General features: G+C 38.4%; 1 protein-coding gene across 1 annotated transcript in view; it reads right to left on the reverse strand.

Moving 5' to 3' along the window:
* Nucleotides 1–1,932: 1,932 nt before the first annotated feature.
* UBL3 (ubiquitin like 3) overlaps nucleotides 1,933–22,159 on the reverse strand; it is a 66,687-nt gene continuing 46,460 nt past the window's right edge. Inside the window, exons 2-5 of the mRNA XM_015083741.3 lie at nucleotides 15,025–15,133; nucleotides 10,674–10,760; nucleotides 5,205–5,282; nucleotides 1,933–4,885 (exon numbers count right to left, since the gene is read on the reverse strand). Coding sequence (XP_014939227.1) covers nucleotides 4,833–4,885; nucleotides 5,205–5,282; nucleotides 10,674–10,760; nucleotides 15,025–15,133 — 327 coding nt within the window. The 3' untranslated portion in view covers nucleotides 1,933–4,832. The remainder of the gene's footprint in view (nucleotides 4,886–5,204; nucleotides 5,283–10,673; nucleotides 10,761–15,024; nucleotides 15,134–22,159) is intronic.

Raw genomic sequence — 22,159 nt, forward strand, 5'->3', positions numbered from 1 at the left:
TCTGTTAATACGTCTAGTTCTAGGATTATCGTCCAAGCTCTATAACCTGGTATCCATATCTGAAGCCACGTCTCACTGGTGAATTACTGGGTCCTCTACTTTTCCTCTAACGTAAGGCTTATTTTTAAGATCTCCCCACTTCTTGTCTTCGTTTTAAAAGTCTCTAAACATAAGGGCGCCCGGGTGGCTCAGTCGGTTGAGCGTCCGACTTCAGCTCAGGTCACGATCTCACGGTTCACGGGCCTGAGCCCCGCATCGGGCTCCGTGCTGGCCGCTCGGAGCCTGGAGCCGCCTTCGGATTCTGTGTCTCCCTCTCTCTCTGCCCCTCCCCTGCTCACGCACGCTCTAAAAAATAAACAGTAAAAAAACTTTTTACAAGTCTCCATATGCTTTCTGACATTTTTGCAAGCTACTTTTTGTAGTCCCTGTCGATGCCTGGCATTTAATTTTTGCCATAAAGACTTCTGACAGCTTTGCCAGCTTGCCAGGTAAGTTCTTAGGCAAAACAGCGCTCTCAATATTTATTTTAAAATAACCTTATGACCCTACAAAATAGGTATTATTCTTATTCTATATGAAAAAAAAAAAAAAAAAAAAAAGATCGAAGCCCACAGATGAAACAACTTGTTCCAAGTCACTAGCTGGAAGCCAGGCCTGACTCCGAAGTCCGGGTATTCTCATTCTGAAATCTGAGGACTGAGGACCAGTCGAATGGACTGTTGAAAAGTGCTTCTGAGAAGCACGAGGGCAAAAAGTGGCACACAGATTGGTGGAACCCGGGAAGCGATGCCCCCAGAGAACCAGGGGACCCGAGACGGCCAGGTTCCAGACTACTGGAAAAATGATCTTATCGGGCAGACAGCTGTGAACTGAACAGCCCCCTAAGTTTTATTGTCATGTGGAGTGTCTGGAAAGGTCCAGAAGCAGCCCCCAGCGGAACCCCGAGGTTCCAGGACCACTTCCGGTCAGCCACTACACCCCTCTAGATCGTCCCCTCCGTGTATTATTTGAATAAAGTTGCTCTCAGTACACCGTAGGCTTCTCTTACACCAAAACGCAGCTCGAGAAATGGAAAAAATAAAAATTAGGTAGTAATGCTTGAGTATGTAGTAACTATTCTTTAAACCCAGACAGATTCTCGCAACTCAAACACAAATCCCTTCTTCAGGCATTTTAAGAACTGTGTGTTTACCTCTTTTTATTGGTGGAAATCCTAGGAGACACTGACACTCCCCCTTCTCCAGCGTTGACGCCCTATGTCCACACTGTATTTCTTGAAAGCTGTGATCTTGAAAAAGAGGCAGAACCACAACAACAAAATAGTATTCAAGGACAAACATTTGAGAGCATTGTCAAAGACCACCAAATAGTAAGGAAAATGTTTTCATACTCTAGTGCTGGTTTAAACTCTACTCCCCAAGGATTACGGGTTTCTCACTTAATTTTGCCCATGAACTCTTCCAGGAGCCACGCCCCTCTTGCCGAGTCCCTTAAAGAGCTTCGGGTGCCTTGTGGTCTTGGGAAGAAAGCGCACTAGGTGGCGGGGGGGTGGGGGGAGAAGCCGAGGGGGCCGCAGTGGCCACCGGCTGCCTTGGCCAAGACGCCCACTCCACCAGGCTGGGGTGCCCGCGGTTACGGAGAGGTTGTCCGCCCCCCTCAAGCCCTCCTCTCACCTGTCTGCTGTCTGGCTACTACAAAGCCGTTATGGGAAAAAACCCGAAGGCTTGCCCGTGACAGTTACCAATAAGGATGGCGTGAGGGCATGCCGAAGTTTGAGGAGTCATTTCTCTTTGATTTTGGTAAAGGCCGGTGCAGTGCGATTTTACTGCAGGACGTAAGGAAATAAATCGAAGGGAAGAAAAAGAGAAAAGCAGTGAAGAATAGGAAAACGCACCAAAATTACAAGCAGAAGCCATTTAAAAGAAGAAAATATTCTACAACAGATGAAGAAAGTTTTAATTTCTTTTCACATTAAACATTGTTTACCACAATCAGCTAACAGAAATTTCTGCAACATTGGTCAAGATGACATCAAACTAAGGATAAATGTTTGTTATGAGAAAACCTCATTTAATGTGACTGACGATGTTAGATACTGTATTTTTCATGATAGGAGAAGATACAACCTATCTCGAAGAGAAAGCAAATAATTCAGATCAAGGAGACATGCTGAGGTTTTAATAAAGAAGAAAAGCTTCGCCTTGTCCAGAACACTTAACAGAGTCTAGGATAATTTAGGTAAAAGAGGTGAGTTAGATACCAAGCACTGGGCAGGGTCACAGGCCCATAATTCAGGCTTTATTTACATTACCAGATCTATGCAGCCTTTACCTTTCGGTAAGTGAGCTGTTACTTTTGGCAGAGGGATCTTCAATAGTAGCCTTGGATATGATAAATCATATTGTAATCATCAGGCAGTCCAAGGAACTATTTTAAGAGGGATAGTTGAGTATTTTCGTGTATATACTATTAAGGCATCTAAATTTTTGGTGTTTTCAGTATATAATTTTACTGCTATTTTTTTTTTCATTTTGCACAACAATGTTATTAGGAATTAAGTGACACAATTCTTTCTCTACTAATGAACCAGTTTATCCATTTTGCAAACTTTAAATTGAGGTCTTGTAGAAGGGAAATTTATAACAGGAGAACACACAGAAAAATATATTGAAAACCAATAGAGAATAGTTTTTAAACCATCATACAAATTCAATCATAATGAACTGATAGTCTTTAACTCTGGAAAAACAGAAGAGCAATTAGAATTAAAACAGGTATTAAAAATAATCACCAGTAGTTTGCTTTACAAAAGAACAGAGCCATAAATGGCTTAATTGCCCCATTTAGTAACTACCAGATTCTTCTTTAGTCAAACACTAACGGAATTCACATTTGAGCTAGTCAACAAAGCATATAAATATTTAACATCCGAATACAACATTTTAGTGATAACAGAGACTGCATAATTCTACCCATTGTTGCTCTGTGCACAAATTAACCAGGTTAAATATCAAAGATACACTGTGAATACTCCTGAAACTAACAATGGAATATTACACAAAATTTTTAAAGACTCAGAAATAAAAGTAGAACACAATTTTAACATGGATGAGACGGTGCTTAAACAACAATCAACTTAATCAAGACCTTTAAAATTACCACTGAAATAAATGCACTACGATATTTTATTTTTAGTTTACAGAAAGAATCTCTAAGTACAGGTTGCAGAAAGAAAATGTTTAGTGCTATTTACATTCATTTTAAAACTCTGCTCTATACAAATTTAATTCTGATCAGTATGAACAATATTTTCGTAGATCTACTGCATATAAAGCCTTTTCATCAAAGCACTGACAATGAGTAAAATAACCTGATTACCTTTAGACAAAGCTGACCATTTGAAACCATTCACACTTAATGTTTTCTTAAGGGCCATGGACACTTAAAGTACAGAACATAATGTCAGCCTGCAACTTCGTTCTCATAAAGGCTAAAGTTATTTATATGGAATATTGTTCTATATACTACACGCCAATCTATATTTAAGTTCTATAGTTAGGTATTTTATAAGTTTTTTATTAAATATATTCTACACATATTTGTAATTTCATCCAGGAAGAATTTCTTCCCAGTGAAAAAATATAAAATCTTTTATATTTTTACAGGTTTAGATGAAACTAGCTCATGCTTTAGTGCTGTGCAAATTGGTTTTAGCATTATCAATTTTTAAATGATTGGTACAAAACAAAAGAACGTCATCCTTAATCACGTAGTACGCCTTAAAAATCAGCTTTTGATTTTAATACAATTGCAAGCACTAATACCAAATGCAAACTACATAAAGAAACAAAATTGGTTACTATGGAGAATTATTTCAATTTTAAGAATTCATTTGAACCCCAATGAGTGAGTGTGACACTGGACGGTTACAGACGAGCAATTTTGGAAAAATCCAATTTGCTGATCTTCAAATACATAAAATTGATAAGTAAATGAGGTTTTCTATTATCTCTGTGCGGCAATGAACGTCTACGAGAATGGAACTGACCCTCCCACGTTAAGGCTAGGAAGCGCACTCGCACCCCTTTTGTGCTGTGTGGACAAGCACTCAGTGACCGCGGGACTGAGGAGTGCAGGTGTGAAAGGAAAAGCAATTCGTTTCGTCAGCTCTCCGCCGAGTGCTTTAAACAACAGGCACGTTTTGTTTTTCCATTTGTTGCCATGAAAATAGTCACGCTCAGTTTCGCGCTCTGTGCCAGTGCAGCCACCATGGCTGACTTTGATGGAATCCCCCCCACGTTTCCATTTCTATTCCATTTTTCCCTCTCCAGTGGGCCCACTAATTAACTTCATTAATTGCTGAGTGTTTTCCAGTGCGGAATTGTGTTTCCGAGCACTTTTAAGGTACCATAAACCATGTTGTAAAATCTGCTGATGAAGAAAATAATGTCAATCTTTTTTAGTGCAAACTGTATTCGGAACACTTGATTTGTTAGTTCTGGTGATGAAAATTTCTGTGGTGGCAAAATGGTTTCTGCTAGGAAGGTAAAACTTGCGAACTGTGCGCCTAGAGATTGACAGCATCCAAAAACCAATAGATTTTAAAACTGCTCAACAGAAACGAAGAAACTAGAAATAAAAACGCATGGTGAAAAAATGTTCTTGGTTCTTTTTACTTTGATGAGGAAAGATGACAGTGTTCATGGGATCAACCAGGTCCATGGATTTACAGGCAGACTCTTCCTAAGGGTTTCCGAAGCAATGTCGGGTCTCTTCTGTCCTAGCAGCGAGAAAGACACAGACCACATGACAGCACATGCAGCACACGGTGGTTACAGGATTACGCAACAATTACTCTCTCCGGTCTTTTCGCGATTCCTCTGACCTAGAGAAAATGCAGAAAAGCCTTGCTTACAAAAGTGCTCGAATCAGGGGTTGGGGAGGAGGGGTGGCATCCAAACATAGTAAGAATTTGTTTTTAATGTCTGCCAATTTTTTTTTTAATTAAAAAGCTGTAATTACAATTATAGCCTGTTTTCATTATAGCCTGTTTCCAGGATGTCTGGTTATTTGCTTAACAAGCTCTGTCCATAAACAATGAAAACTTCCTTTCCCTCAGAAGGTTCAGAAAAAAACCAAGAACCATTTCGAGTGCCTGTCTCCGCAGCTCAAGTGAGTAACAACCTCTGCGGTACCCGGCTTACCTTGAGAGTTTGGCTCTGGCAATGTCTCTCTGGCCACCAAATGCATCACCGTTGTTTTGCCAAAAGGAAGTTTTAATGCTATGGGAAAAGCAGAAGGTAGTTTGTGACATACATACTGACTGACTGAAATCACCAGTCGGAACTGAAACCACTTAAAGAATCGATCGCTTTCTGCAGGACTTCCTCAGCAGACTGAACTTCTTACCAGTTAGAGCACGTCTTACAAAATGAGATTAGGTCAATATTCTCAGAAACAATTCAGAAATTATTCTGCCCAGCTATGGCCATTAGTCTGACACAGATATCCGTAATGCTTAAGGAAGGGGACAAGAGAAGAGGGGACAAGAGGAGAAAAGAAACTAAAAAAATTTTTCGAGACTACCTTTTCTAGATTAGGGAAAAGTTTAGATTAAGGGAGACTTGTTTCTAAATCTAATTATCTATGAAATATGCAGTCACTTAAGAAAATTACTGCCTTGAACATACCACCGTGGTGTCGAAATAGAAGAAACAACAAATTTAATTTTGAATATTTATTCTCAACCCTGTAGAATTCAGTTAGAAAACAATTTTCTCTCAAAGGTTACTTTAAGAGAATCGCTGTCTTGGTATTCTTAATAATCACTGTTTTCTAATTAAGTCTTAATTTAAAAGGTGTTTCTCATTCCTAATAGAACGGTTTTATTATGAAAAGTTTGAGACGTAGAATAATGTAACACACACCCATATGTCCACGAACCACTTAAGCAAATACAAACATTGAGTTTCATGGTGAATGTCTTTGTTATTCTGTATATAAAATTAGAAGCAACCAGTATAAAACAACTTAGGAAGTTATTGCCACAGGCGGGATGTTTCAGGTCTGACATCCAGAACTACGTTCTCTTCACTGACTACAAACTTAAGGCAGGTTTATAATCAGGCAAGTGTGGCCTTCCCGTTACCTGCTTCTGAAATCCTGCTCTATAGGATGATGGTTAACATGCAGATTTAAAGAACAGTACCAAATACCTTCAATGCCATTAATATTTAACGTAACCAAGGTGAGTTTCCATCTTACTTAAAGTTGGTCAGCCATTATTTGGTCTACTGTCTTGACTTCTCAAGTTCAAGTGAAGTAGGATGGCTCATAAATACACACTACGATGAAAGAAGAGGAGGGACTTTTCCGGAGAATCCCCTAGGTTTGATTTAACAATAAAATGCAAATAAGATTTGCTATTATAAAAAGTCTCATTAAGTGTACTGGGAAAACCTGACTGCACTTAAAGCTGCATATCACTCCCCTTCCATTTCTGGACTCTATCTAGTAAGCCAGATCTGGGTTGAAATCGCATCTCTGCTACTTGCCAACTGGAGACGAGTCACGGGCAAGTCAGTCACCTGCTCCCAGGCCTCAGTTTCCCGTGCCCAAATTGGAGATGGCAATTCCATCACCTGCCCCTTCCAGCTGTATCGATTAAATGAAGTAATCCAAGGAAAGTGCTTACGGGGCTTGGAACAAAGAAAGCAGGCGGTAAACACCACCCTGTTCTGGTCATCATCAGTTTGAGAAGGCAACGAATCTCAGAAAACAGGTAAGTGAATGGAGACGCGGGACAGGCCTGGGAAGCTGCTGGGTAAAGGTTTACCATTTGAAGCCACACATTTGATGGGGATTATTATTTTTCTTCTGCATTTGAATTTTAACTAGAAATAGTAGATATCGATGCTAACAGTATCAAAGAAGGTAAAGGGAAGAGGGATACAAGAATTTAAGAGGCTTTGTCTTTCCTTCTCTGCAGATGCCTCTGCTTTCTACTGTGACACCGTACAATATCCACAACAGTTTTCAACCTTACATAAAAGTCACCCAGGAATTCAATTATTCCAGTTGTAGACTGGGAGATGGGGAGGGGGAGGAGAAAAAGAGAGGGAGAGAGAGAGAAAGAGAGGGAGGGAGGGAAAGAGACTGCGAGAGAGAGAGAGAGCTTTCCTCCAACTAGCGAGCATGCAGAAATCTGCATTTTTCAAAATAAGTATTCCAGCTGATTCTTATGCCAGAGTCTCCAGCACATTTTGGGAAACAATGATCTGGAATGTACTGGATGTCAAACTTGTAGCTGATCTTATTTTCTTTTATCCTTCTTTATCCTTAATAAGACAGTTATCACACCATTTCTTTGGTAGACTGAAATTCTATGCAACTAAAAGGTTGTATCTCAAAAAAGGACATTCAGGGCTATGTTTTAAGGAAACTTGGTAACAAAAGAATTACTAGAAGCACCAAGTCTCCTGGTTTAACCACCCACAAAGTGCCTGAACCCCACCCATGGCTGTACCTACTATTTGTACGGAACCAATAACAAGGATTTCACTCTTTTCCCTTAGTGACACATCCCTTCTTTAGGCAGCCTGACATGTTCACATAATTTTGTACTGAATAATCTGTCCACTTGATTTCCAGCTGTTGGTCCTAAGTCTAATTCAGAGGTTAAACCAGAGCAAGTCTCAAGCCATGCAAACCTAGCCTACGCCCTTCTCCACACAAGCCATTCAAACATCGGAAGACAGTTACTACGGCCCTGTGTACCATCTCCTTCATTATCCACACTCAAGAACACACGGAGACTAAAAAGAAAAATTGTGACCAAAACACGAACACTTGAATGTTATTATTCAACCTTTATCAAACACCCAGGTATACTGATCAACTTGAAAGGTCTGGCTTATGCTTCCATGTTATTTGTCTAAATCACTAAGACCAGAAGTCATTTATTTTGTTTTTGAAAATATTGACAGCAATACAGAAGGAAAATAGTAACAACAAGTCAATCTGTTAATTATACAAACACAAATTCCAAAGAAGTACTAGTAAAATTTTATACTTTAATGGGAATGAATCAGGAGTTTGATTTTAACACAAATCCCATGATCTTCCTTTAATACAAAGTTGAAACTTTGGGGCCACAACAAAAAGATAATGAAAGACGTAAGGGAAATTTCTCACATACGTCAATACTCAAACGGAAACAGAGTCTCAAGATTCATCCATGCAGTTATTAAATTCAATCAACATCACAAGAGCTTATGTGCAGCAGAGACAATCAAGTAAAGACTAAAGATAGCCTATCCTTCATGAAGGAGTTGGTCCATGCAACTTTGTGAAAGATCTAGAAAAAGAACAACAACAACAACAACAAAACCTGTATTTTATTTATTTAGTTTTACTTATTTGTTTCAAATGTGTAATATATACTTGGAAAAGAACCATCTACAGGCAAAAAAAATAGATTGGGGGGTCAGCTATCTGGAGATGAATGGACTTGCCGAGAGATCAATATCCTCTAATAACTTATTTTATTTTAATGTTTAGTTTATATCACTCATTCATTCTTCAATTTATTTCAGCTAAGACACACACACACACACACACACATACACAGTTCACTGATTTCTCCTACCTGCCCGCTCTGGCAACCACAAATCTGTTCTGTGAGCTTGGTTTGTTCATTTCTGTATTTATTGATCATCCTCATATCAAAGAGCATGTGGTGTTTGCCTTTCTCTGACTTATTTCACTTATTTCCATGTTGTAAATGGCAAGACTTCATTCTTTTTTATGGCTGGCTAATATTCCTGTGTGTGTGTGTGTGTGTGTGTGTGTGTGTGTGTGTGTGTGTCTCCCATTTTCTTCAGAAATGCGTATCATCAACAAACACAGGTTGCTTCTACATCTTGACTATGTAAATGATGCTGCAACGAACATGGTGCGGCTATCTTTTTAGAGTCAGGGTTTTCATTTTCTTCAGGTAAAAACACAGAAGTGAAGTTGCTGGAACATATGGTACTTCTATTTTTTACTATTTTGAAAACATTTTTAAAAGCTACATTTTGAAAGTAGCTCGGTAGACAGCAGCACTTTTTAGACTAGTTATCTAACACTGCCACTGAAACCTGGTCATGAGTGAAATGCTGTCCTGAAAGGTTCCACCTGCCTGATACTGTCATCATAAATCATTTGCATCCATCTCCGCCAGCCCTTATCACCCCCTACGCTGAGTGGGTTTTATCCGTTTCTACTACGCGATACTAATGCACCCTGAGGATTCTATCTTGTTCGACCCACTATCTCCGTGTAGCATGTAAGGAATAAATACATGCTGAAGGAACGAATGAAAATATCCTACCTTTGAGGAAACACAGTAAACATTTCACTGTTAGGTTTAGAGAAAAAAGTCATACTATATTTAAACAAAAATATAAAAGTAGATCACCTCATTTGCCTACCAATCTCTAATTATCAGAATACACTTACAAACCCTGCTGGTGGTAGAGAATGTACCCCATTAGGAGGCACTATTGAGCTACATTTCTCCAATCACATGTAAAGAGCAGTAGTACCAAAGAAGTGTTTACTGTGTGCCAAGCACTGTTCTAAGTGCTTTGAAGACAGAGACTAATCTGACCCTCCCGACCTAGGAGGTAGGCACTGTTGTTAGCCCATTTTATCGATGAGAAAAGTGAGGTAGCTACCCCAAGGGTACACAGAGGGAAGTGGTGGCGCTAGGATACAGCTTAGACCATCTGGTTCTAAATCTGCTTTTAATCCCCGTACTACACTGTCTCCCTGATGTTACTCCTTTACCTTCATTCTTGCACGACGGGCAACTGTATCAGTTAGAGTCAAACTGAAAACAAATTATCATAAATTTTTCCTACTTTGTGTGTCTGGCTTTAACTTAAAAATATTACATCTGATTTATATTATCTAAAAAGTACAATAAAATTAAATTCACAAAATAATAGGTATAGACTACTTCTAATGAGAGTTTATTTCATAAGGGAGTAAATACTTATCACAGTGCTAAACTTAAATTTATGAGAATGCAAAATGTAAAGAATAGGCAGAATTTATGAGTTTGAAATTATAATTTTTTTGTAAAATCAGACAATAGCATTTAAAAAATGTTTTTTTTTTTTAATTTAAAAAAAAATTTTTTTTTAACGTTTTATTTATTTTTGAGACAGGGAGAGACAAAGCATGAACGGGGGAGGGTCAGAGAGAGGGAGACACAGGATCTGAAACAGGCTCCAGGCTCTGAGCTGTCAGCACAGAGCCCGACGCGGGGCTCAAACTCACGGACCGCGAGATCGTGACCTGAGCCGAAGTCGGCCGCTTAACCGACTGAGCCACCCAGGTGCCCCTAAAAAATGTTTTTTAACATTTATTTATTTTTAAGAGACAGAGAGAGACAGAGCACGAGCGGCGGAGGGGCAGAAAGAGAGGAAGACACATAATCCAAACCAGGCTCCAGGCTCTGAGCTGTCAGCACAGAGCACGAGGGAGGTCTTGAACCGACAGACTGTGAGATCATGACCTGAGCCAAAGGTAGCCACCCAGGTGCCCCCAGACAAGGCATTTAAACAGACAAATGAATAATGCTGCCTGAAGTAAACATTAAATCCCATTACAAAGGTGATTATTACCTCCTAATGTGACATTTCCATGTAGAAATCGTCCTTGATAAATAAGTCGTAGAATATTTGGACTGCTGACCTGCTCTTCCTCCCAGTCTGAAAAGAACGAGTGAACTGTTAGGTGTGTTTAAAGACAGAGTTAAGGTATTATTTCATTGTTCAAAACATTCAGAGGCAAATCGGATAGAGAACACATCAAAGAAGACACCTGGAGCCTCCCAATAATGGAAACAGTCACCACTCACAACAGTCAATCACGGCAGGCCTGGTTCTTGGTAGTGCTTCTCATTAATAAGAGCTACAGAAAGACTAGTGTTTGCTTAAGAACAAAATATAGTCCTGAAGGTTAAAACTTAAAACAAGATGGGGAAAAAAACCTAATCCTAGGTAAAGTGAAATGTCATTTGAAAATTAATTGCTATTACCAGTAATTAACAAAGAATATTACAATGTTCCGATATCCGTACCTGTTAACTTATGTATCTGAAGCTAGAAACAATTTAACAAAGATTTTAATATACCCATATAGAGAATAACAAAAACATTATACCTCAATAAGGCTGCAGAACAAAAAATTTTAAAGTAACAAAAAAAATTAACGATGTTTACTTCTGGATGTTGATTTATTACATTGTCTTCTGCAGCCAAATGATAAACATTATAGAAGACACAACTTTTAGTTCACTTTGCCCAAATACTCAGACGAAACTCGAAAAATAACATACATTAGAAGATACTACACAAATATGAAAGCTAGGGAAGTATATAAAGAAAATCAAAAGACAAACTGGAAGGGTAACAGAATATTTCACTTTGTGTATAACGTATGTTATAGTGAAATATGGAATACTACTCTGTTAAAATAATGATTTAATAAGGACTGGTACCGGACAGGGTCCAGGGTTAGTAATTTTACTAGCTGGTGGATGTAATAATTTAAGTTCCTACTGTGACAAAGGTTGGAGAATTCTATTATCATCTTTCTCAAGAATTCTAGTATGATGTGTTTGTTTCCTACAGAAGCTCCTATTACCAGGAGGTAACTATCAACACAAGGATGAGTTTAAAATATCCTAAAGAGAAGTGACAGAAAAGAGGTAAGTAGAGCACTTTCCTTCTGAGTGTTCAAAATGATGAATATGAACTTGATAAAAGCGTGCCCCCCACTGACTCAGCACAACAGAAATGGGAGAGGAGACATGAACTGGAGTCATTTCTCCCCCAGCTCCCGGTACCTTTTCTCCTGGTCCGTCCCCCCACCCCCCCACCCGCCCTTAGGTGCCTCTGTTGCCTTCTGATCCTAGTGCTCTCAGGTCCCTCTTCTTCTAAAAGAAAGATCAACTAAGCCTTTACCATTTTAGTATGGACTACTCTGAATTCACCACACCCCAAATTACTGTTTAAGAGACTATTTCTGGTCAAGATGGAAGTGTCCATATAAATAAAGACAAATGACAGGGTCTAATTCACTGGAAAAAAAAATTCTAAAAATATTTAAACTATTGTTTTGAGATGCAGAAACTTAAAGCTACACACTTCATTATTTTAGAGACTGTTGTGATTTCCATGCACTTCATGGGTTTAATATGCTATCTACCCTCCCCTCTCAGAGGATCTAAAACTTAGCAAGACCTATAGAAGAACAATGCTTTAAGGAGGAATTTCAGCAACTAGTAACATGTATTTAGTGGCTACTGCTTTGCACCCCAACCCGGTAAGAGCTAGGTGTCTGATTACTCCGCCTATTAGCAATATTCCGCTAAACTGCCAGAGCAGACCAAGGACAACTAACTGTTGCCAAAAATACACCGCACCAAGCGTTTTTTTTTTCCTACTCATTTAATGTTTACTACACTTTCATTATTAGCACTAATATTTCATATTAGCAAATATTTACATGTGCTGACCTTTAGTGTATGGAGATAAAATGTAGAGCTAGGTTTTTAATTTAAATATTTTATATAAAATAAAAACGACTGATTCCTATTCCCTGCATTGTCTAAAACTGCAGAGCAGAAGTGGTAAACTTAGGAAAGGCTGGGCTCAAAAATTTGTATGTGAAAATAAGTAACGTAAGATTGATACGATTTCAGTGCTCGTAGATGGCGGTTCACTCATTTGGGACACCATTTATGGCAAACACCTGCACTTGAGTCCTGTCTTTGTTTACTCTGTCAGGATTTTTAAGGAATTAAAAGCAATTTTAATATCTAAGTCTGACAATTGTGATGGTAAAGCTATTTTTTTTTTTTGCCACAAGTTACAATGCTGCCCTCCACAAATTACTGTTTAAGAGGGACTGCCCATTTTTGTCTTGTGTAACATTTTCTACAATACCATCGATGTCCAAACTGACCTTTACCCTCTCCTCCCCAAATCACAGAAGTAATCTTCTATATCATATTTAGTAAAACATCACTATTAGACAGGTATTTAAAAATACTTCTCCAGGGCACCTGGGTGGCTCAGTCAAGCGTCCAGCTTTGGCTTAGGTCATGATCTCATGATTCATGAGTTCGCGCCCCATGTCAGCCTCTATGTGGACAGCTCAGAGCCTGGAGCCTGCTTGAGATTCTGTGTCTCCCTCACTCTCTGCCCTCCCCTGCTCATGCTGTGTGTGTCTCTCTCTCTCAAAAATAAATAAACATTAAAAGAAAAAAAAATTTTAAATGCTTTTCCTACTATAGTTATCTGTCCTGCCTGGCTATGAAGGAAATCTAATATTGTTAGAGCCCCAAGTGTAATCTTCTTCCGCTTTTCTGAAAGTCCTTCTTACCTCTAACCTTTAGAGGTTACCCTTAGAAGTAACCATTCCCTTGGTTACCAATGGAAAAAAGATCCAGTCATTTGAAAGTATTTGTCTAAACCAGTGTTTCTCAAGCGCAGGTCTATGAATCCTGAGTTCACGAACAACACAGTCGTGCTCCTAGGGTCTAAAAGTCCTCCTCAAGAATTTTTAAATCATGCTTTCATTTTAATGATAATCTGGAAGAGATTATCCACATCGTTCAAATAATCACCTTGTACTGCCTTGGGATTTATTGCCCACATATGCACTTTATGATCGTACTGGCACCAAGCAGTACCTCTTTAATTGTCAAGAGGCTCATAAGAAAAGAACAGAGGTTGGCTCAATACGTAAACAATGCATTCTTGCTAAGTGACAATTGGGTACACTGTGTGAAGGAAGCTTTTGTGGTGAACCTGCAGATAACTGGGTCCTCATACAGCACACAGTAGCTAAGGCAAGCCAAGCTCAACGGTCCTTTACTTGTGGTGCAAGCAGGGAGTTGGTTTTAGCAAATATACATCATCTGGCACATTAATGTTGTTAATTTGAACATTATTGGTTTTTGAGTTATACTTGGGCTTGTGGTTGTATATGAGTTAATAAGGATAAAGCATCTTAACTGGGTTTTATGTTTCTATCTTTAAAAAAAAAAAAACACTCTAACAAAAATAATTGGAATCAGCATCAGGGAATCTACAGGAATTTTCTTCCTCTAAAGGAGTTCCATATATTATTTAAAGTTCAGAAATACTGATCTGATTGATTCATTTTGAATACACTGCATTCTTTGTTGAAATGAGTCTTGTCCTTTAAAAGTCCAAATTGTTTTCACTAGTAAAATTAAGTGAAATCAGCTGAAACCTTCGTATCACTATAACACATGCCCTAAAAAGGATGGAGATGACTGAGGCAAAGTTCAAAGGAAAAACACAAGCTAACGACTCACTTTAGGATGGCAAGACAAAGTCTTATTACATGGAAAAGAATCAGAGAAGAAAGGAATACCATCCTCCCCTCTCTCAAATTTTGTTTTGTCATGGATACTGGCTTGAAAATGCAATGCGTAAATGGATTTTATACCTTCTTGCCCCTTGTAGATCAGAGGACACATGAAGTGACATGAATTAGAAACTTTGTGTTAAACTCAATGTTAAACTGGTTACATATAGGATAGAACAGTGAGAATGCATTATAATTTTTTTAAAACCTTGTTTCTCTTTCCTCTTACTTTGTATTCTGGTATAAATAGATTTACTGATATGAAAGTGTGCACACGTGTTAGCTATGTTGTGTCTTCCTTTTAAAAACTAATTTTCATTTACATTAAAATGGTTCTGAGGCAAAAACAGGGGTTTTGCAAACTGGCTCCTTCCCCATTTTGCAATGAGGTAGCAGGAGAGCAAAACCTAAGGATGAACACAGTGTTCCTTCCCCTTTAACGCTGAAGCCTCATACCCCCAATTATTTGTCCTTCTTTTATATCTTTCTAACTTTTTCAAAATGTTTGTGAAACAAGGTAGGGTATCAAGAATTAACATTATTCATTCTCAAGAGAAAAACACCACTCACCCATTGGCCAATTGTCATACACATGCTTCGCAATGTCAGAAGCAGAATCATTAGGAGAAAACAGGAACTCTTTTGTTTTCCCGCTTACCAAGATGAGGCGCAAATTTATCTGAAAGAAGACAATGATTCTTTTAATATAAATCTTGAAATTTTTAAAGTAAAAATATGACTCTAGGCTTTTCATTTCAATCACATTCTAAAGTATTACTAAATGCCATTTTCTGGGTTTTACTTATTTAAATTCTATAAAGCCTTTCTTTTTTTAAAGAATGGGAATTTCGCATATGACTTTATTTCCATTATTTTATTTATTATATATGGGGGCAGATATATTTGCCTTAGTAAATGAACAAAGGAAAACCAAAATTCATCATACTTTTATATTTAATTGCTCTAACAATGTTCAGAATTGGACTTTTATACGTTATCACTATTACTGTAATATACATACTACCCATTGAAAAACAAAAGTGTTGACCTTGCAGATCACATCACTAAATGGGAAAAAAATTTAGTTGATAATCTACTTCTTAGAAAAAATGAGGAGGGAACAATAAATTATACATAGCATTTTAGCCTATAAAAAATCACTCAAGTCTAAACAAACTAACCAGAAACTATAATAAAGACTTTACAGTGGTTAAACGAGGAATCAATAATAGTAGCTGTATCAATCCCAAACGCAATCATTTATTTGGGGACAGTAAAGGAGGAGCTATGTGTGACAAAGGCCATAACTTCATGCTCAGTGAATAAACTAAGGTAAATAAATAAAGGAATTAAAGTTTTTGAGATCCAATGAATTTACATTTCCAAATAAATATATTTGTTTATACCTTTTGTAACACATTTCTAAATGTTCATTTCTTAAAATATTTTTTCGCTATCCAGAATTAATTTGATGTTATTTTTAAAAACTATGGTATCACTCATTTCTCTGTTACGGAAATGCAGGTGGGGTTTTCTGTGCTTCTGGGACTGTTAAAGAGAACAAATAAGACCTTCCCCAAAGTTGGGCCTACTCCAGAATGGAGTCCTGGGACTGGCCCAGCTGCTTTATATATAAAGAAAGAGAACGTCATTGTACTGGTTTGATTGTACCCAGTCCCAGGTTAGCCAAGCTCTCTTCTTCAGTTACCAATACTTTTTCCTCTAAAAAAAAAAACAAAAAAACAAAAAAACAAATACCAGAACATCTTGAAGATGGCCACGTCTACAATGAATAAGTTGGCTCCTAACACAGTACCATTAAAGATACCAGGGGGCGCCTGGGTGGCTCAGTCGGTTAAGCGTCCGACTTCAGCTCAGGTCACAATCTCGCGGTCCGTGAGTTCGAGCCCCGTGTCGGGCTCTGGGCTGATGGCTCAGAGCCTGGAGCTTGCTTCCGATTCTGTGTCTCCCTCTCTATCTGCCCCTTCCCCGTTCATGCTCTGTCTCTCTCTGTCTCAAAAATAAATAAACGTTAAAAAAAAAAAAAAAAAGATAGCAGGTCACTGATTTACTATCTCTCACCACCATGGCCAATGCCACTTCCCAGTGCCTCAGCACTTTGAAAAAGTATTGAAAGTTATAAAATAACTCCTCTAGAAAAACGCTCTGCACAAACAATTCCTCATTCACTGGGATGTGGCTGGATCCCCTATTAGGTGGGGTAGATACAATATTAGAAATTGTATTCTAACTGTATGTGCATTGTATCTCCATAAAAAAGTTTTTTAGAAGATCAGAGAAAAATCTATATTCTGGGTGAAAAGCTCTTTCTATATGTTCAGTAAGAATTTCTTGCCGCCTTTCGTAACCAGAATGGAATTAGACCAAAGAGCCTAATATAGGAAGAAATCTGATGAAATCACACTGCAGCAAACAAGTAAATTCTTTAAGTTCCATCTGAATAATTCAATAATAGTTTGTAAGGACGATTACATTTTAAGAAAGCACCACATATTTATTTCCTATAACAAATCAGTAATGAGTGATTCTTAAGGCAAGAAAACCAACAAGCCTATAATACGAATTTTAGTTGCCAGAGATGCCCAACTCAGAGCAATCTCTTTATATGTGAATATTGATAAATATACACTATACTCTGAAATTATATGGAGACTTTCAATGGCTTCCCACTTCTACAGTAGTATACGAGCCCTTCAGTCATTAATGCCCAAGAAATTATGCCCCTCATAATGGCTCAGTCACATGTGTTTAACCAGAAAGATAATTAAATTCAAGCCTCCTAAAGATAATGTAAATGATATGAATCTACTTTTTCTCAGAATCATCTTTTTAAGTTCAAAATCAATTTCTACTGGGCTTTTATTCAAATTATAATATCTAAAAATAACGAAGAAAAAAGGGAAAAAAGACTCCTTAGGATCTGTAAAGACAACGCCAAAGCGTACTTCAGATTTTCCCTAATATCCATCAATATGGAAACAGGAAAATAAATGATAGTACATCCTTACTATGGAAATCTGCACAGTCGTTAAACAACATGAGATATAGATCTATATGATTTGACCAGGAAAGGTGTCCATAATAAACAAAATAACATACACACACCCCCGCATAAATACGTAACACTAAATGGGTTCATGCAGCAAAGTTCTCAGCATTTCTTTTTTTAAAACTGATACCAATCACTGTCACCAGCAAACTGATGTTTCACTTTTGCTTCATAATCAATGGTCTAAAGAATCTGTGTGCATCTAAGTTTTCAGAATGTTAGAAACTTTTGGCCTCTAGCTGTGTTTGTCACAGGTTAAAAAAATTTTTTTTTCATGTTTATGGGTTGACATAAACTTTTCAGTTTGACACAGGCCTACTAAGCCCTACTGGTTATTCACACTGGCCTGCTTCATGCCCTTAAGATACCTGCCTGCTCCCAGAAAACAGTTCAGTTTGTAACTCATGGTAGAGTTTCAAAGTGGCTTTGGGCTACAAAATCAGAACAAAAAGCAAGGTAAGATTTCAAAATCTACCTCAGAGAGAACCTAATCCCCTCTGTGGGTAGGGAAGAAAGAGAATATGAAAAACTCTAAGTCTGTATAAATATATAAATCTAGAACTTATCAAATCTTACAGTTAAAACTATCTCAAACTGACAATAACAGTTAAAGACCGCTTCAGGAATGAAGTTTATGTCCCAAATTAAAAATAACAGCAATAAACTCACAAAATTCAGTTGCCGAGTAAAGGAACACGTTGCCCAACACGCTTCCAGTGCCCGGTACAAGGCCTGGCATACAGTATGTGTTATTTGTTTACCAATAGTTCAGTGTCTTCAGTTTCGATATCCAAGTGGAAACATACTGGAAAAGTCAAGCACTAGGGTTCAAACCCAGGCCTCAGTGTTCTGGGCGTTTTATCAAATGGCCAGTGTGGGATGGAGAATGAGAATGGATAATAATCATTTCTTGGTAGTCCTATGGACATACAGATACTTCCAACATGTGACCACCTCTGTGCTCAATCTGTCAGGCTCTGGATCGCCACTGTGAGCAACGTGCCACAGTTTACACAAATGCTGTCAGTCAGTAAGGCATTTCCAAAAACAAAATTAATTCTGATCTACCATATTGTACCCAATTTTCAAAAGAGGCTGAAGATTGGGTTACTGACGCAGAAGTCAATGGATGAGTCTAGATCTGTTCTTACGCTTATTCTCTATGTGATGACCTTGCTTCTAGACTAGAAGCTTCCATCTGCCTCAGTATACAGTCAAGTGTATCTTAGGACTGTAACACCAATGGAGGAAAACAGCAAATCCCATAGCCTCTTTTTAGGGAAAGTCTTGAAAGCAATCACCCAGATAAACATCTGGATACACAGGTGGGTCACTAGTTAACTACTCCTATCATAGTAAAAATTTTCTCAAGCTTATTCAGATAAATAATGTTAATTATAGCTACTCTCAGTAAATGCAGGGCATTCCTATAAATGTGAGCTAGTTTCCTTTAAAAGATTATGTTCCAGGGGTGTCTCGGTCGGTTAAGCGTCCGACTTCGGCTCAGGTCATGATCTCACAGCTTGTGGGTTGGAGGCCCGCGTCGGGCTCTGGGCTGATGGCTCAGAGCCTGGAGCCTGCTTCGGATTCTATGCCTCTGTCTCTCTCTCTGACTCTCCCCGGCTCATGCTCGCTCTCGCTCGCTCTCTCTCAAAAAAAAAAAAAAAAAAGATTAAAAAAATTTTAATTTTTTTTAATGTTTATTTTTGACAGAGAGACAGAGACAGAGAGAGGGGGAGAGAGAGAGAGAGAGAGAGAGAGAGCGCGAGCGAGCATGAGTGGGGGAGGGACAGAGAGAGAGGGAGATACAGAATCTGAAACAGGCTCCAGGCTCTGAGCTGTCAGCACAGAGCCCGATGAGGGGCTCAAACTCACAAAACTGTGAGATCATGACCTGAGCCGAAATCGGACGCTCAAACGACTGGGCCACAGAGGCGCCCCTAAAAAAATTTTTAAAAGATTATGTTCCAATTAAATATTTATTAATGAAAGATCGTTTTACTTCTTTGAAAAGCTAAGTCAATACCTCAAAAGAACTTTTGCTTGTGAAGCAGTAGGATTCTTGGCTCATCAACCATGGATTAAAAACAACTCTTGGGGTGCATGGGTGGCTCAGTTGGTTAAGCGTCCAACTTCAGCTCAGGTCATGATCTCATGGTTTATGGGTTCAAGCCCCGTGTTGGGCTCTGTGCTGACAGCTCAGAGCCTGGAGCCCGCTTCGGATTCTGTGTCTCCCTCTCTCTCTGCCCCTCCCCTGCTTGTGCTCAGTCTCTCTCTCAAAAATAAAATAAACATTAAAATTAAAAAAAAACCTCTTATTTACAGCTTAAAATGTGATATACCACATGTACATACTTGTCTAAAAATTAAACTGTTAATGAGGACTCTGAATGACTTCATGAGATGGAGTTATTATGTCATACAATCCCCAAGGATGGTGTTTAGATATCCAAATGAGTGATACATTTCATAATTATTTTTGAGGCAAAACAAATCAAAACAAGACTATTAGTGAGGTAGCTACCACGATCATTTTCTTTAAGGCCAGTGGAAATGATAAGGATTCTTCTATGTATGTAATTTCAAGTTTAAAAAAAGTTTTTAGTCAAATTGTCATTCCTATTTGTCAGATTACAGCAATTTGGAGAAACCGCATCTAGAACTTAATTCACACAACAATTTGTATTCAATTGGTCAGGATGAAAAAAACTTAGAGGAAGTAAACAGGGAGAGAATGGAAGATGGAATTAATTGGAATGGTCTTTAGAAATAAGACAGACAACTATGGAGATGGACCATGTCCTTTAAGAGAAATAGGGCTGTTTTCTACCAAGAGATCAACAGGTTCACCAGAAAAGGAGTTCCCCGACTTCTCCTCTGAGTCTCGGAAGAATGAAATGAGTACTGGGGTACTGCACTGGGGTTCAAGTGAGGAACCCTAGCCCTCGTAGTGCTCATTCCCGCCCTTTTTGCTCAAGGGCAAGCAAGTGGCCAGTGGAGAGATGTTAGACTTTCTTTGCAAATCAGTTTTTTTTCCCCGAAGCTCTCCATTTATCTCAAGGGGATTATACTGAGTAGATAAAGCCAACCGCAAAAGGTTACAGACTGTGCGATTCCATTAACATAATATTCCTGAAATGACAAAACTATGGAATGGAGAACGGATTAGCGGTAGCCAGGTTTTAGGAAGAGAAGGGGGAGGGGTGGCTGTGTCTATAAAAGGGAAGCACAAGGGATGCTTGTGATGGAACTGTTCTGTGTCTTACCGCGGTGAGTGGTCACATGAATCTGCACATGTGAGAAAACTGCACAGAACTAAACGCAAACGCACACACACAAAGGAGTGCATGTAAAGCTGGAGAAATCTGAATAAAGTCTGTGGATTTTATCAGAGTCCATTTTTGCTGTGATAACCGTCCTACAGTTATGTGAGATGCTACCATCAGGGAAAACCAGGTGAAGGGGATATGGGATTCCTCTGTACCATTTCTTACATGGGCATGCACACTTAGAATTACCTCAAAATAAGATTTTTTGGGGGGTGGGTGATGGGTATTGAGGAGGGCACCTTTTGGGATGAGCACTGGGTGTTGTATGGAAACCAATTGGATGATAAACTTCATATATTGAAAAAAACAAAACAAAACAAAAAATAAATAAAGAACATTTAACCAAAAAAAAAAAGATTTTTTTTAAAGTAAGCACTCAGGGGCACCTTGGGTGGCTCAGTCGGTTGAGCGTCCGACTTCGGCTCAGGTCATGATCTCACAGCTCGTGAGTTCGAGCCCCACGTCAGGCTCTGTGCTGACTGCTCAGAGCCTGAAGGCTGCTTAGGATTCTGTCTCTGTCTGTCTGTCTGTCTGTCTCTCTCTCTCTCTCTCTCTCCCTCTCTGCCCCTAACCCACTCATATTCTGTTTCTGTCTCTCTCAAAAATAAATAAACATTAAAAAAATATTTTTTTTAAACTAAGCACTCAGCTTGCTAAAAATGTATATGGCATTATATGTCTGTCTTTACTTATTTGCATTTGAAGACAAATTAATGCTTTTTAAAAATTAATACTGTATTAAAATAGCTACTTGATATAGAAAAAAGTATATAAGTCTATCAGTGACTTATTTTAAGACAATGTATACATTTTAAAATAGATAAGCATATCTTCTTTTTCCTAGAGTTATGGATTTATAAATGGTATATTCTGGATTTCTGTTAAACATTACAGAAAAATGGAATGAGGAAGAAAGTGCTTTTTTTTTTTTTTTTTTACATAGAACTGATTTAAAACAAATTATTCACACAACTGCAGTGCTAAATTATGGTAATCGTATTTCATAAACTTGCTTTTAGTTGTTCATTTCTTCAAATATTTTCTGAAACAGACAGTGTGCTTGGTGTCTGTATCACAAAAGACTTATTATGAAAGCCTTTGAGGATTTCATAACCTTGAAACTATGAGAGACATCATTGGGGGGGAGACGGGTAGCTAGGATGTGAAATTTAAGTGCTCATAAATATTAGCTGAATTAACTTTAAAAACAAAAAGGAGAACCTGGAATCCGACATTCCAGAGTCGGGTCTTTTTTTTTTTTCGGTACAGGGCATAAAGGAGTAGAAATGCTAACCCCTGCCATTTA

Source organism: Acinonyx jubatus, chromosome A1 (genome assembly GCF_027475565.1).
Source record: "Acinonyx jubatus isolate Ajub_Pintada_27869175 chromosome A1, VMU_Ajub_asm_v1.0, whole genome shotgun sequence".
Taxonomy (NCBI): Eukaryota; Metazoa; Chordata; class Mammalia; order Carnivora; family Felidae; genus Acinonyx; species Acinonyx jubatus.